Source organism: Spermophilus citellus, assembly GCF_964194105.1.
Source record: "Spermophilus citellus genome assembly, chromosome: 4".
NCBI lineage: Eukaryota > Metazoa > Chordata > Mammalia > Rodentia > Sciuridae > Spermophilus > Spermophilus citellus.
The window spans coordinates 134,404,350-134,421,413 of NC_138185.1; the positions used below are offsets into that span (position 1 = coordinate 134,404,350).

At 34.2% G+C, this 17,064-nt stretch overlaps 1 protein-coding gene across 1 annotated transcript in view; it reads right to left on the reverse strand.

Moving 5' to 3' along the window:
- Nucleotides 1-4,084: 4,084 nt before the first annotated feature.
- The window catches only part of TRIM69 (tripartite motif containing 69), a gene marked incomplete at its 3' end in the record, with an annotated part of 36,437 nt that continues 23,457 nt past the window's right edge, over nucleotides 4,085-17,064 (reverse strand). The window contains exons 5-7 of the mRNA XM_081292870.1: nucleotides 15,963-15,985; nucleotides 15,754-15,878; nucleotides 4,085-4,629 (exon numbers count right to left, since the gene is read on the reverse strand). Of these exons, the coding sequence (XP_081148996.1) occupies nucleotides 4,085-4,629; nucleotides 15,754-15,878; nucleotides 15,963-15,985 (693 nt within the window). The remainder of the gene's footprint in view (nucleotides 4,630-15,753; nucleotides 15,879-15,962; nucleotides 15,986-17,064) is intronic.

Here is a 17,064-nt window from a genome sequence, read left to right on the forward strand (position 1 = left end):
ATAAGGATTTCCAGTTTTCCTAGCACCATTTGTTGAAGAGGCTATCTTTTCTCCAATGTATGTTTTGGCACCTTTGTCTAATATAATTGTAATTTTGTGGGCTAGTCTCTGTGTCCTCTATTCTGTACCATTGATCTAACAGTCTGTTTTGGTGCCAATACCATGCTGTTTTTGTTACTATTGCTCTGTAGTATAGCTTAAGGTCTGGTATAGTGATGCCACCTGCTTCACTCTTCCTGCTAAGGATTTCTTTAGATATTCTGGGTCTCTTATTTTTCCAGATGAATTTCATGATTGCTTTTTCTATTTCTATGAGGAATGCCATTGGGATTTTGACTGGAATTGCATTAAATCTGTATAGTGCTTTTGGTAGTATGGTCATTTTGATAATATTAATTCTGCCTATCTAAGAGCAAGGTAGATTTTTCCATCTTCTAAAGTCTTCTTTGATTTCATTCTTTAGCATTCTGTAGTTTTCATTGTTTAGATCTTTTACCTCTTTTGTTAAGTTCATTCTGAAGGTTTGTTGTTGTTGTTGTTGTTGTTGTTGTTGTTTGGTTTTTGGTTTTTGTTTTTTTGGGGTTTTTTTTGAGGCTACTGTAAATGGAGTAGTTTCCCTCATTTCCCTTTCAGAGGATTTGTCACTGATATGCAGAAATGCCTTTGATTTGTGGGTGTTGATTTTATATCTTGATACTTTGCTGAATTCATTTACTAATTCAAGAAGTTTTCTAGTGGAACTTTTTTGGGTCTTCTAGGTAGAGAATCATTTCATCAGCAAATAGTGCTAATTTAAGTTCTTCTTTTCCTATGCATATCCCTGTAACTTCTTTTTTTTTAATTTTTTATTGATTATTTAAAGCATTACATAGCTCATGATATATCATCTTTCATACATTAGACTCAAATTGTGTTTTGAACTCCCATTTTCACCCCAAATATAGATTGCAGAATCACATCTGTTACATATTCACATTTTTACATAATGCCATATTAGTGTCTGTTGTATTCTGCTACCTTTCCTAACCCTGTAATTTCTTTCATCAGTCTAATTGCTCCAGTGTTTCAAGAACTATGTTAAGTAGAAGTGGTGAAAGAGGGCATCCCTGTCTTGTTCCAGTTTCTATAGGGAATGCCTTCAATTTTTCTCCATTTAGAATGTTGTTGACCTGGGGCTTAGCAGAGATAGCTTTTATGATGTTGAAATATTTTCCTGTTATTCCTGATTTTTCTAGTGTTTTGAACATGAAGGGGTGCTGTATTTTCTCAATTGCTTTTTCTGCGTCTATTGAGATGATCATATGATTCTTATCTTTGAGTCTATTGATGTGATGAATTACATTTATTGATTTCCGTATGATGAAACAATCTTGCATCCCTGGGATGAATCCCACTTGATCGTGGTGGTGTACTATCTTTTTGATATGTTTCTGAATTTGATTTGCCAGAATTTTATTGAGAATTTTGCTTCTATGTTTATTAGAGGTTTTGGTCTGAAGTTTTTTTTTCTAGAAAACAAAATACTAGAGAGCTGAGATTATTATGTCAGAGAAAATATTAAGGTAAATACCTACAAATAGTGGAACATATGTGTATGCCTATAGTCTGTTGTTATTCCCATGGTCATTTAAAAAAAATTCTTTTTTTTTTCTTTAAAAAAAAAAGCATTTTTGCAGTATAATTCCTATCCTGTAAAATTTTCTCACTGTAAGTATACAGTTTGTTAATTTCTGATTAATATCATTATGCAACCATTATTATATAAATATTCATTTTAAAGAAGTTATTTTCCAAATTTAGATTAAAATATTTTCATACCTATTCATCCTTCACTATTTCCAACTTACTCAACTTTTCCATAGAATTTTGTCCTATTCTGTTAATTACTTTTAATTGGTTCTTTTTAGTTATGTATGACAATAGAATATATTACAATTATAAAAACATGGAATATAAATTGTTCTAATTCAGCCCCCAGTATTTCCCCTTCCCTGCCCTCCTCCCCCTTTTTCCCTTCCCTTTACTCTACCGATCTTTCCTGCTTTTTACTTGTAGGTTTTTTGTTTTTTTTTTAATTAGTGTCTTGTGGGTGAGATAATGGTGAGATTCACTGTGGTATATTTTTCTCTGAATTCTAGCACTTGTCTGTCCTCAAAACAGACTTTAGATACCAATTATTTAGAATTCTAACAGAAAGCACTAGACCCTCTTTTTTGTCATGGTACTTGAAATTCTTTACCAAGTGCCTAAAATTCTGCCATTAAAAATACTTATTTAATATGGACTATATGCTAGCTACTAGTATTGTGTCAATGATCAATTTTCTGAATTTCATAATTTAGTGCTGTGCTTAGGTAAGAGAATACCTGGTTCTTAGGAGATACTTGCTAGTATAAGGAATAAGAATTACAGTGCCTGCAATTTAATATAAAGTGGTTCAGCAAAAATAAATGAATAATATTTACCTATATACATGCACAAAATCATATGGGATGGGTGTGGAGGAGGGAGACCAAGAAAATGTGGCAAAATCTTAATAATTGCTGAGTCTAGATGGAAAATATATGGGAATTTATCATTCACATGTACAACTTTTTTTGTAAGTTTGAGTGTGAGAGTGTGTGTGTGTGTGTGTGTGTGTGTGTGTGTGTGTAGTGCGCTAGAAATTAAAACCAGGGCTTCACACATGCTAGGTAAGTACTCTACCACTAAGGTATATCCCAGCCCTAAATTTGAATTATTTTTAAAATAAAAAGATTTTAAAAATAAAGTGTGTTATCTTAGCTCAGTGGTTTTCTGCCCTAACCACACATTAGAATCACCTCAGAGCTTTTAGAAGCTAAAACTGCCTCACTGGGTATGGTGGCACATGCCTGTAATCCCAGTAGCTTCAGAGGCTGAGACAAGAGGATTGCAAGTTGAAAGCCAGCTTTAGCAACTTAGCAAGGCCTAGTCTAAAAAAAAAAAAAAAATATATATATATATATATATATATATATATATATATATATGCTGGGAAAGTGGCTCAGTGGTAAATCTCCTCTGGGTTCAATCCACAGTACTAAAAAAAAATTTTAAATATATGCATGTCATATATGCCAATGCTTTATTAATATTATCTATAATATTATTTCTCCCAATAGACAAATGGGACCACCAGCTTTTGCCTTGCAAAAAAAAAAATCTTTTTGTAATTTTAGAAGGATAACAATGCAGGTCCTAAAAAGTCCTCTCAAAACTTCTAGCTGTAGAAAACAAAACAAATTTAGATGTGGATTTCTAAGGAAAGAAAAATAAGGACATTTCATTGAGAGTACTGCTGAGATCAATGATACTAAGAACTTTAGACTTGGAAGGAACAAACTGAAGGATGAGTATATTGGAGATCAAGATAAAAAGTGCTGCTATTAAAATTGTAAGCAAGACTGATGAAAAAGGATATATCAAAAGTAGATGGAAATACTAAAATATATTTCAACACAGAGAAACAACTGTCCTTCAACATAGATAAACAGGAAAAGGGATTGAGAAAGGAAGAAAACATGTCTGAGATTCATTAGACTAAAAAGTATGCTGAGAAAATTTAATACAAAATTATAAACTAATTTCATTCTTTTTTCTTTAAGTCTCTGGAGGAAGTTTTTAAGATTACAGTAAAAATTTCTAGAAGCGAAAGGAAATGAAAATTATCAAAAGATAACAGAAAGAAGAAGAGGCACGTTGTGAAAATTAATCAACCTAGAGTCACTATGCTGGAAAATAATGATATCATGATAGTATACCTGGGCATATTTTAAAGGGTTACCAAGCACCACAAACTCAAGTTGCAGTTTGCTCCAGTACCAAGAACATGATGGTCACTAGAGGAGAGTGGCTTCTGTGTTGTAGAAGACTTCAGAGAAGTAGAAGGTCATCTTGAAAGGCTCTGGTGAAATCCATTTAGGACACTGAGAATGGAATTCAGTTTGAGAACCCTACTTTTCATTATTACAGAGTTCCCCATAAATTGGGAAGAGAATCCAGTGAGACTGGTAAACTATTTCAATACTTCTTTAATATTCTCTGAATTTATACAATAGTATGACTAATTCTGTGGATGTAAGATATGTAATGGTTCTTTATTCTCTCCACCATCATTAAGGCAGGGACAAAAGTAGGGATAAAGTTTCTCTGTGAAAATGCAACTGAAGGTATAAATGTGGGTCAAGGTCTTAGCATTGTAGAAGGATACCTGCCCTCCTTCATAATCTAGGTAAATGCCCACCTTGTTGAGATTGTCAGTAAGTTTCAGACTGCAAGAAGGCAAATCCAAAGCCTTTAGATCAGTTTGATTCCTTAGTCTTAAAAGCCAGAATCCTTGCTCAGGAGTTAGAGGACAGCTGCCCTTCCGAATGATGGATTCTCTTGCAACTCCAACTGTCCATTTTGTCTTCTTTGCCACTTCTACTTCCCAGTACCACTTTCCAGATGTAAAGCCTTTTGAGCCAAGTACAGCCACACTTGAGTCAAATCTCTCTGGATCATCAGGCATTACCTGCTTAATGTCACCATGCCACACACTCGTCCGGTTTTTGGATAGCACCAGATTTGGGTGAGCTGTTTTAGGGTCCAGAGTTAATGGAGATAGGCCTAGTAAGAAAATAAGACAAAGCAGGGTGTAGGGGAAAAAGGGAGTGAATGCAAATTCCCATAGTAAAAGACATATTTACATAGACACCAGAACTTTATTCCCCATGTCCATGAACTCCTAGGCAGGCAATATTTTACATACTCCTTAATGTTTGGGTATCCATGTTGCTATTTCTATACATTTTTATATTTAGAGTAAAAATTAGGCTTTACTCTCAAGTAATTTATATTTTACTATAGGAAATAATACAAATAATGTAAATTTATACTGATAAATACAAAAAATTCAAATGCCAAATGGGTAAAAATTTGATATAGTTGTCCTAGGAAAGCTTTGTAAGGAGAATAAGTATTTTACTTGTGATATAATGTGTACGAAATGTAGGATATTTTGAGTAAGCAAAGGCAGATAAAAAGAAGGAGTTAAATATAGTTGCTCATGTAACAGAGAAGTAAGAGCTTACCTGTAAGTGAGAGACAGATAAAACTGAGCTGTAAATGAGGTTACAGGTCAGTGGTAGAAACTTTATATTTGACTTAACATATATGAAACATCTGATATCTGGAATGGTTTATGCCATGGCTACTCTGAATGTGGTCCACAAATTGTGTGGTTACCAGTCTGGGACAAGGTAATACCTATATTGAGAGTGAATTTTAAGAAACTTTCATTAGCCAATCTGACAGTAATTTTATGTCACTTGAACCTAATTATTATAAAATTGATCTTGTATTTTGTTACCCTTTTTTTAATTTTACAGTTTCAGGTAATTAATTTATATTGTATCCTACAGAAATATCACTCCATGATAAGAGTGGAGATTTTAAAAATACATGAAAGGTAAAAAAATTTCATTTCATAGGAGTAGAGTTGAATAATGGTCACTAGAGACTAGGAATGGTAGTGGAGATAATGGGTAGAGTGAGGCTGGATAACAGGTACCAAAGAACCATTAGATAGGAGGAATTCATCCTACTGTTGAATAGCACATCAAGGTAACTATAAGCTACAACAATTTTTTATATATTTCAAAATAACTAGAAGAGTTTAAAGGTTCCTGACACAGAAAGTATAAATGTCTGAGGAGACAGATATATAAATTAACCTTGATTTGATCATAAACATTGTATACATGTATTGAATTATACTGTACCTACTATATATGTACAATTAAAAATTAAATGTCAAGGGGGCTGGAGTTGTAGCTCAGTGGTAAAAGCGCTTGCCTCGCATGTGTGAGGCATTGGGTTTGATCCTCAGCACCACATAAAAATAAATAAAGATACTGTGTGTTCATCTACAACTAAATAAATATTTTTAAAAAATAAAATAAAAAATTAAATGTCAATTAAATTTTTGAAAATAATTTTTAAAAGCTGGCTCTTCAATACTAATGGCTTAACAAGTATTGGTTTAGACAAATCACAGGACAGCAGTTTTTATTAAAAAAAAATTCTAAATGAAGAGGGGTTGGAAGCAGATCAGTAAGAAGATGACACAAATTGCAGATGTAAGACAACTGGACCTTGGCATGAAATTTGATAAAGGAAACATAATAGACATAGATATATATATATATATATATATATATATATATATATATATATATATTTGTTGTTGGATTTATTGGTCCTTAAAAGTGAGATCAGTTGCTGGGTGCAGTGGTGCACGCCTACAATCTCAGCAGCTTGGGAGGCTGAGGCAGGAGGATTGCGATTTCAAAGCCAGCCTCAGCAAAAGCAAGGTGCTAAGCAACTCGAGACCCTGTCTCCAAATAAAATACAAAATAGGGCTAGGGATTTGGCTCAGTGATAAAATGTCTTTGAGTTCAATCCCCAGTACCAAAAAGAAAAAAAAAAAGTTGAGATCAGTTAAGTGCAACTCCTCGTTACCAAAAAAGCCTGAGTCTTTTCCATTATCCCAAGGACTTCTCCTTCCAATGAGAGACTTTGAAGTGTTAAAAATCCTGAATTTTTCCATATAGGCTGATTCCCCTTTCCCTCATACATCCCCATGCACTTTGGGTTATTAATCTTTCTAATGTGAAGACTAGAATTTCTTTGGAAGTTACCAGAAAGACCTCTTACCAACCTTTTAAAATCCCTGTTCATCACTAAGCCTCTGACACTTCCAGCTAGTTCACAGCCTGCATTGACTCTGAAGACTGCTGGGAGTCAGCTCTATGTCCTCTTTCCTTCTCATGCCATATTCACTCTAATAGCAAGTTCTGTCATCTCCACCTTCAAAATATATTTTGAGCCTAAACACGGCTGACTACTTCCATAAACACATTAGCCTAGAACTACTGCAATAGCTTTTTACTCTAATTCTATTCTTGCCCATATGCAACCTATTTTGCTCACAACATGAATGCAGTTATATTCAACATACTCCTAGGCTTCCTGTCACACCCAAGATGAAATCCATAGTCCTTACAAAGATGATAAAAGACACATGATTTACCCACATCTCTGACTTCATCTCCACCATGTTTCCTCTTGTTTACTATGATAAATCCACCCTTGCCTTTTGGCAGTTCCTTGAATATTTCAAACTCATTTCTACTTTAGGATCTTTACACCTTCTTTCTTCTATTGTCCCAGAATACTCTTTCTCCCCATATGGTTCACTTCGCATTATTCAGGCCTCTATTCATAAAAAGGCAATAAAACATTGATAATAATCTATCATAGGTGTTATAGGTAAAGATAGAGGTGTTCCTCTAGATAGGGCAGAAGGGTAGGAGGGGAAAGGAGGGGGTAGGAGTTAGCAATGATGGTGGAATGTGATGGACATCATTATCCAAAGTACATGTATGAAGACATGAATTGGTGTGAACATACTTTATATACAGAGATATGAAAAATTGTATTCTATATGTGAAATAAGAATTGTGACGCATTCTGCTGTCATGTATTTAAAAAATAAAAGCAATTTTAAAAATATAGGGTGTTCCTTGCAAATTTTATAAATTTTCTATACATTTGGAAATTTTCCCAATACAATGTAGGGAGAAGGGAACTACCTTCTCAAAGATGTTTTCTCTGTTCGTTCTGAAACAGGATGTTCATCTATCCATCATTGTTTATGCACTTATCCTGCTTTTTATTTTCTCATGAAAAAGTTATTTATTGAGTGTACCCTGGTTTATTTTCTTCACAGTGGTTATCACTGTGTGAAATTATTTACTAGCTCATTGTCCATCTCTGTCACTAGAATGTAATCTTTGGGAAGGCAGAGACTTCATCTGTTTTACTTCCTCATTTATGTTTAAATTTTGGCACTGTTCTTAGGTGTTCAAGTAACTGTTTATTAAATGAATAAATGAACTTTGATCAAAATTCCATTTGAAGCACAAGCCTGTAATCCCAGTGGCTGGGGAGGCTGAGGCAGGAGGATCATGAGTTCAAAACCGGCTTCAGCAAATGTGAGGTGCTAAGCAATTCAGTGAGACCCTATCTCTAAATAAAAAAAAAATAATACAAAATAGGACTGAGGATATGGCTCAATGGTCGAGTGCCCCAGAATTCAATCCCCAGTACCCGCCCCCCCACAAAAAAAAATTCCTTTTGGAAACTTGACACCAACTAATTCTATCATGTCTTTGTAATCATGTTATCCTTAGCTAACATGAAGAATGTAAACACCCCTCTGATGATTTGTCTTCTCCTGACTCTTATCCTATTATGCTGTGCTTTGCTTCCCCTCCTTTCACATATCTTCTCAGTGCTCTCACCCAACTCTTTCTGCTCTGCCCTTTGGAACTCTTTCCTTAACTAACTTTCTTAAAACCTCAATTTATAGAATTCTCTCATCATCTCTTTGCTTTAACAGAAACTTGATGGTTCTTCCCCCCAAAAAATACAGCTTTCACAGCACTATTCATTCTTTAAATCAGGTGCCATAGATCCAGTAGCCACAATGGCCACTTCTAGACTACTACTTTATTGTCCATCCTTATGTAAAAATCACTCTTCATTGTAGATTATTGTCATTCTATTTTTACAACCCTCTGTTTGATGCTATTATAAACAAACTTCCTGGAACTCCCTGAACTTTGGGTCAATTTTACTTCTCTACCCCAAATCCAGCCTATATCTCTTGGATATAGCCACCACTCTTCCATCTTTGAAAGTTCTTGACTTAACTCCTGGGGACTCACTTCATTCTACTTCAGCTATCCATATTAGTGATCAAATTTCACATCATGTAGTCATTGGGATCAATTCCTTCTCTAAATCTTAAATTCAGATATTCCAATCTTTTATTTCTTAAGCTTTCTCACTCTCATCTCTCCTTATAACCCATCACTTAATTTCGTGAACATCTCTAGTTCCTTTTTTCTCATGGCATCCTAAACTATGCTTTCTGGCATAAAATCCTCTCTGAACAGCTCAGCTTTGGTTGCTTTGTTGCCTATAACCTTAATACTTTTTATCTTCTTCTGCTCCTGTAGCACCCACTATACAACTCTTCAACCCTGGATCTATCCTGCCATTCAAATTCACATCCCAGCTTCTGACTACTACAGGAGAAAAATCACAAGAGTATGCATACAGAAACTACTACTTCACTCAGAGCATGACCATCAATACTGCCTAGAAACCCTTTATTTACCAAATCAAATCCTCTCTGATTTTTTAAAATATATATATATTTTTTATGTAGTCAGACACAATTCCTTTGTTTTATTTATTTACTTTTATGTGGTGCTGAGGATCGAACCCAGGGCTCTGCGCGTGCTATGCCAGCACTATACCGCTGAGCCACAATCCCAGCCCCTCCTCTCTGATTCTTTACAAAAGCAATTTCAAATCTTTAACTCCATCCTCAAACCTTCTATTCTTCCACTTATCCCCTCCCAGGCAAAGTCTTCATCTTCTACTTCACAGAGGAGTAAAGTACATTTTTTAAGAATCCCTCTGTCTTTCCCATTCATACAGAAAAGTCCCTGACAAAATTGTCTGCCTCTACCAACTTTATCTCTTCTATCCCAGAAGAAACTGAGGAAGGTCAATACCTCTCTCTGCCTTAACTCTCACTCAATATTCCCTATTTCCACCGATTATGTCCTTTCTTGTACCCTTGATTTTTGTCTTTCTACAAGGATACTCTTCCTTAGCATGTTTTTAAAATACTCTTTGGAGCTGGGGATGTAGCTCAGTGATAGAATGCTTCCAAGGCATGTGTGGATACCCTAGGATCAATCCCAAGCACCCCACTACACACCATACACACACACACACACAAAAAAAAAAACTTTTACACTGCTATACTCACCTTCTCTTAGTCAAACTTCTCATGAGTGATCACTACTGCCTGGTTTCCAGCTCACTCCTTAATAACACAATTTCTACCCATTTCCACTCTTGAAATTGTCCATATCTAAGTCTCTGATATTTGATTCAAACATTTATTTTTCCAGTTACTTTCTTAATTATTGTCTCTGAATTTGGCATAATGACCACTCACTTCTCCTTAACACTCTTTCCATAGATTCCATGTTAACCTTGTTTTGTGATTTAACTTTTATTTCTCCTGCTAGAACTCTTCAGCCTCTTTGACGGATTTCATTGCCCTTTATCTGTTGGTGTTTTCTATTAAGAGCTCCATTCTTAAATGTATATGTTCTTTCTTTCCTTGTTTATATTTTACCAAGGCCTGACCACAGTTACCATAGGGAAAAAAGTCTCCCACTCTGTATAAGGGAAGAATATATAAATGAATAAAGCATTATAATAAGATTGTAATAAGCCAGGCATGGTGGGCTGTAATAATCCCAGCCACTCAGGAGGCTGAGGCAGGAGGATCCCAAGTTTGAGGCCAGTCTCAGCAATTTGGTAAGTTCCCATCTCAAAATAAAATTTAAAAGAGCTGAGGATGTAACTCAGTAATAGAGCACTTGCCTAGAATGTGCAAGGCTCTGGGTTCCATCCCAAATAAATAAGTAAATAAATGGTCATGTTTTAAATATATCCCATTTTATTTTCTTAGATGAAAAAGTAAAAATCAGTTTTCACTTTAAACGATTGCTAAAAATGAGGTCTGACTTTGCAGGGCAAAGCGTACAAGAAGAAATCACTGTTATATCAAGGCAGCTAGAATTTGCTGGACAGAGTAACATAGAAGAGGGAGCTACACAGAGACCTTTGAATATCCCTCAAAGATACAGCTGAGTACTGGTCTGCACTTGTATAGGGTGTAAAAAGAACCTCTCAAAATCAATAGGCTGAACAATTTCTGAATCTCACACAAGATTGAGAATGGTTTTCAGTCTTGCAAGCCAGAATGGGAAAATAAGAATACTCAGAGGGGAGTTACCATAGAAAATGAGCTAAATTAGCCCTAGATGAAAGACTGTTCTTGAACCATTCTATCAAAGTTTAAATAAAGCCTTAAAAGGAACAAAAAGATTTCATGTAACTTGACTATATGCCAGAATTAAATCCAATATAACCTAAAGAACTACTTTAAAATACAGCAAAACTTCAATATAAAATTCATAATATTTGGCATCCAAAGCATCCAGAAGAGACAAGACTCCCATTCAGCATAATTCCAAATAACTTATGTAGATTCTTCACCCTCAAGGAGGGGAAAGCATAATTATTCACTCTTTTAAGTGTGGGCTACACATAGTGACTGCCTTCCATTGTGTACAGTATGGAAGGAAGAAAAGAAAGTAACTTTACAGTGAAGAAACCTGCCAAACACTTACTCAGCCATGTGCAGTCATAAATCCTATTGACAGTGTGTATGCTAGATATGAAGTGAGGAAAATGACACTTTTACTGCTGTTGTCTTTTTCGCAATAACTCAGAACCTGTCTGATTTATCATAAGAAAAAAACCATTAAGTAAATGCAATAGTGTGGCATCCTACAAAACATACACCCAGTACTCCTCAAAAAAAAAAAGTCTGAGAAACTGTCACTTCCAAAAGAAGCCTAAAGAAACATAACACCTACATGTAGTGTAGCATCTTAGATGGAAACCTGAAACAAAAAATAACATTAGGTAAAAACTAAGGAAGTTGCGGGCTGAGGTTGTGGCTCAGCAGTAGAGAGCTTACCTAGCACGTGCGAGGCCCTGGATTCGATCCTCAGCACCACATAAAAATAAATAAAACAAAATAAAGGTATTGTGTACAACTAAAAAAATAAATGTTTAAAAAAAACTAAGGAAGTCTAAAGAAACTGTGGATTTTAGTTAGTAATAACATATTGATTTTGGTTCATTAGTTATAAAATACATATTATTAAATGTAAGGGGGTAATAATATAGGAAAGAGGGAAGGAGTATGTGAGAACTCTACTACCATCTTAATTTTTCTATAAAATTTACACATCTAAAAGTGTTCTAAAACTAAACCCCATTAAAAATAAAAATAATTAGTGGCCATGGAAATCAGCAGGAAAATATAACCCACAGTTAGGAGAAAAATCAAGCAATAAAAACAGGCCCAGAACTAATGACAATATAGAATTAGTAGACAAGGACATTGAAATGTTATAAATATCTTCTATTTGCCTGAGAATGTAGAGGAAAGCAGGAACATGATGAGGAGAGAAAACAGAGGTATTAAAAGACCCAAATGAAATTTGTAGAAATTAAATGAAATATATATAAAAAAGAAATATCCTGTTCAGCATAAACTAATTAGGCATGCAGAAAAAAGGACAAAAGAATTTGAATAGGAATTAAAAAAAAAAAAGCATTGAAAATGAAGCATAAGAAGAAAAAGGCCTAAAAAATAATGAGCATTGATGACATAAGGCAATTTGACAACATTAAATTTCTAATATAGGTAAAATTACAATTCCTTTAGGAAAAAAGGGGTGTGGTAAAAAAATATTTGAAGAAGCTGGGCATAGTGGTATACACCTATAGTCCCAGCTATTTGGGAGGCTGAGCCAGGAGAATCATTTGATCCCAGGAGTTTGAGGCTAGTTTAGGCAACATAGTGAATCCCCATTTCAAAAAAGGAGGAGGAAGAGAAAAAAAAATAGTGGGTATTATTTCATTATTTGATGAAAACTATGAACTCATAGATCCAAGAGTCTCAATGAACAACAAGAAAAATAAATAAAAGAAAAATCACACCTTGAGCTGGGTGTGATGGCACACTCCTATAATCCCAGCGACTCAGGAGACTGAGGCAGGAAGATGGAAAGTTCAAAGCCAGCCTCAGCAACTTAGTGAGGCACTTAGCAACTCAGTCTCTAAATAAAATACAAAAAAGGGCTGAGGATATGGCTCAGTGGTTAAGTACCCCTGGGTTCAATCCCGGGTACCAAAAAAAAAAAAAAAGAAAAAGAAAAAAAAGAAAGAAAATGAAAATCACACCTTGAGTAATCAAATTGGCGGAAGAAGGTGACAAAAAGAAAATCATAAAGGTAAAAAATAAATAATTAAATAAAGCCCATACCCCAAAATGAAGATAAGAATGACAATTAGACATCTCATCAGAAACTATGCAAGTCAGAAAATAGAGTGACATCCTTAAAGTATTGAAAAAGAAATCCATCATCAGCTTTACAATGCAGCATATTTGCATTATAAAAATTATTAAAGGAAGTAGAAGGAAAGATGTAGCAGATGGAAATTTGTCTCTACACAAATAAATGAAGAAGAAATTATAAATATGTAAATATAAAAAACATTTCTTCAGGGCTAGGGCTATAGCTCAGTGACAGAGCACTAGTCTGGCATGTGTTAAGCACTGGGTTCGATTCTTAGCACCACATAAAAATAAATAAAATAAAGGCATTCTGTCCATCTACAAGTACAAAAAAATTTTTTGAAGACATTTCTTCATTTTTTGTCTTTTTAAAATATAATTGGAGATGAAGCCCAGTTAAAGTACTCGCCCAGAATGCCCAAAGTTCTGAGTTTGATCCCCAGTGCTACAAAAAAAAAAAAAAAAAAAGTTAACTATTTATAGAAAAAAAAGTCAATGTAGGAGGAATCTGGAACTTATAGAAATAAAAAATATGTGAAAAATGATAGCAGAAAGAATGAAGAATGGAAAAGTAGAATGCAAAAAGTGCAATGGAATAAGTTAAAGATGTATACTGTAAAATTCTAAAGAAATTTATATATTAAAAAACAAAGAAGTACAAATAATAAACCAATAAGATGATGAAAAGGAAAAATAAAAGGCACTCCATCCCAAAGAAGGCATGTCTAAAGAACAAAAGATAGGTGGTAGATTTAAACAAAAATCATATGAATTACGTTAAATGTAAATACTCAAAACACTTAAAGTAAAAGGGAGAGATTATCAAATTGGATTTTAAAAAGCAAACTTAACTGCATGTAGCTACCTAAAACATACTTAAGAATGTAAAAAACAGAAATGAGTTAAAAGGATGGAAAAAGAAATAAAATAAATAAATCTAAATAAATTTTTTTAAAGGCTGGAGATGTTGCTCACTGGTTAAGCACCCCTTGTTAAATGTATGTGTGTATATATGTATATATATATATATATATATATATATATATATATACACATTTACATTTACATGAATGACAAAGAAGCACATGAAAAAAATTGCTCAGGGCTGGGATGTGGCTCAAGCACGCTCGCCTGGCATGCGTGCAGCCCGGGTTCGATCCTCAGCACCACATACAAACAAAGATGTTGTGTCTGCCGAAAATTAAAAAAAAAAATAAGTAAATATTAAAAAATTCTCTCTCTCTTTAAAAAAAAGGAAAAAAGAAAAAAATGCTCAATAGGATTGCTCATTAGAGATATACACATTAAAAACACAATGAGATACTATACTTCCAATAAAATAGTTAAAATGAAAAAGATTGACAATATAAAGTTTTGGCAAAGATGTAAAGAAACTGTAACTATCATCTATTGCAGGTGGGAGTGTGAAATGGTGCTGCCATTTCAGAAAAAAAAAATATTTGGTAGTTTCTTATAAAATTAATCATACACTTAACACACACCCAGAAATCCCACAACAAGGTACTTACCCCAAATAAAATAAAATACAAATGTTTGTAAACATATTCACACAACTTTATTCATAGTATCCCCAAACTGGAAACTACCCAAATGTCCATCGGTTGATGAATAATTAAGCAAATTGTGATATATCAAAATAAAAAACACAATTATTGACACATGCAAGAACATAAATGTCAGAAAGCATTATGCTAAGTGCAAAAAATAAGATGCATAAGTAATTTCACTTATATGAAAAATTAGAAAAAGATACATTTAAGGTGAATAAAGCAGATAAGTGAGTATTGGGTTGATGTTATAAGGAAGAAATTGATTGCAAAATGGCATGAGGAAACTTTTTTGAGGTGAGAGAGATTTTCTATATTTTGATTATGGTGATATTTATAAAAGTGCATATGTTTGTCAAAACTCATCAAATTGTACTCTGGGTGTAATGTATGTAAAATTGGTGAATTTTCTCTGTGTTAATTTTACTGCAATAAAGTTGATTTTTTTCAATGTCAATTACCTGGAAAATTAACAGGGATAGATTTGTGATTTTAATGAAATTAATAACTAAAAACAATAATAATAATATCTCTATATGAATCCTATTAAAACTTCATTTCTATAAAGTTTTTTTTTTAATTTGGAACACTATTTAATGTACTTGAAATGCCATTTGTGTATTTCTATCCTGCTCAATCCTTTGATATCTTCAGGAATAAAAGAAACCTAGTCTCCTTCAGACACATTTATTAAAATTATCTGTTTTCTTCTGAAGCACTGAATATCTCTATACAATCTTCTAAAATGTTATACTCTATATTATGAACATCAAACACAAGAGGACTTGTAAAGACCCTATGTAAATACAACAAATATGCAAAGAAAACCTCCTCCTTTAGGGCAAAGAAACCCTGATTTAGCAAAACAAGATAAAATTTTGTCGCCACATTTGATAGACCACTTATCTATTTACCAGTTCCAAATCATATATTCTTATATCATAGCAACAGAAGAAAGTCAGTCAATACCAGCTAGCTTTCTATTGGCTAAATTCCACCCTTCCTCCTGCCTCAGACTAATTAGAGCCAAAGAGGTTCCACAATTGAACCATACATTAGGAGCCCTAGGAACCAATAGTTCCTAACCACTGATACCTGGAGTGAGAGTGGATTGCATTTCCCTCCACATCATGTACTGGAGAGGACCTTTGAAATGGCCTGGGTTCAGCTTTCTGGAGATAAGTTCTCTTGGTGCCAGCGCCCTTGTTCCTTGCTCCAAACTGTGAGAGACATAAATCATTTATTCTTAGACATTCTCTAAGGACTAAAGAAAAGTAGAAAGAGTACCATAGGGAAACACTTACCTATCCAAGAGATTTGAGATGTCCTAAAAGAAGAAAGGAGAAAGAGAAGTCAAATGCTCATTTATCACCTCCAAAAATTTCTGCAATATTCTGACTATCACCAAAATTTGATCATCAATATTGGGGTCCTGGGCCGTGATTGTGGCTCAATGGTAGAGCGCTTGCCTAGCATGCACGAGGCACTGGGTTCGTTTCCCGAGCACCACATAAAAAAATAAATAAATAAACAAATAAATAAAAGTATTTAAAAAAATTGGGGTTCTGTGCAGATGGTCCCCAACTCAGCTCCTACGATTCCTTTCATCCTCCAATGCGTTTTTCTGTTCTGCATTCCCAATCTAACCCAGGATAAACTGCCCTTTCCTTGCTCTAATTTTCTAGAATTCTTTTTTATGGGGAATAAGAGAGAAACCAATAAGACAATAATTAAGGTGAAGCTATTTTTGTTCATATTTCCAAATAATCTCAAAAGAAAAATGCAGTAGATATTTCAATCCTAAAGACACTTTTCCTTACTCTGGCTAATTAAGCTTTTGAGTACTGAGGTGATGACCAATATCATTTTAGAGTTATAATTTCAGGTAGCAAAAGTTTGGCAGATAGGTTATTTTATTGTTGTTGAGAGCCAAAGATTGAACACAGGGTGCAACATTCTTATTTTTGAGAAATAAAGCATCAAAATTCTTGATGGAAGATATCAACATGAAGTGTTATTAATTGGATTTTTTAAAAGTAACTTCTTTTCTTATTGGTGGGGGGGGCACTTAACCACTGGTCCCCTATTTTTATTTTATTTAGAGACAGAGTCTCACTGAGTTGCTTAGTATGTTCTTAGTTTGTGCTATAGATGTACTGGCTTTTGTTGAGGCTGCTTTGAACTCATAATCCTCCTGACTCAGCCTCCCGAGCTACTGGGATTGCAGGTGTGCGCCATTGCGCACAGCTAAAAGTAACTTCATTTATATGTATATAATTTAGTTGTTAATGGACCTTTATTTTTTTTGAGAGAGAGAGAGATTTTTAATATTTATTTTTTAGTTTTTTGGTGGACACAACATCTTTATTTTATTTTTATGTGGTACGCATGCCAGGCGAGCGCGCT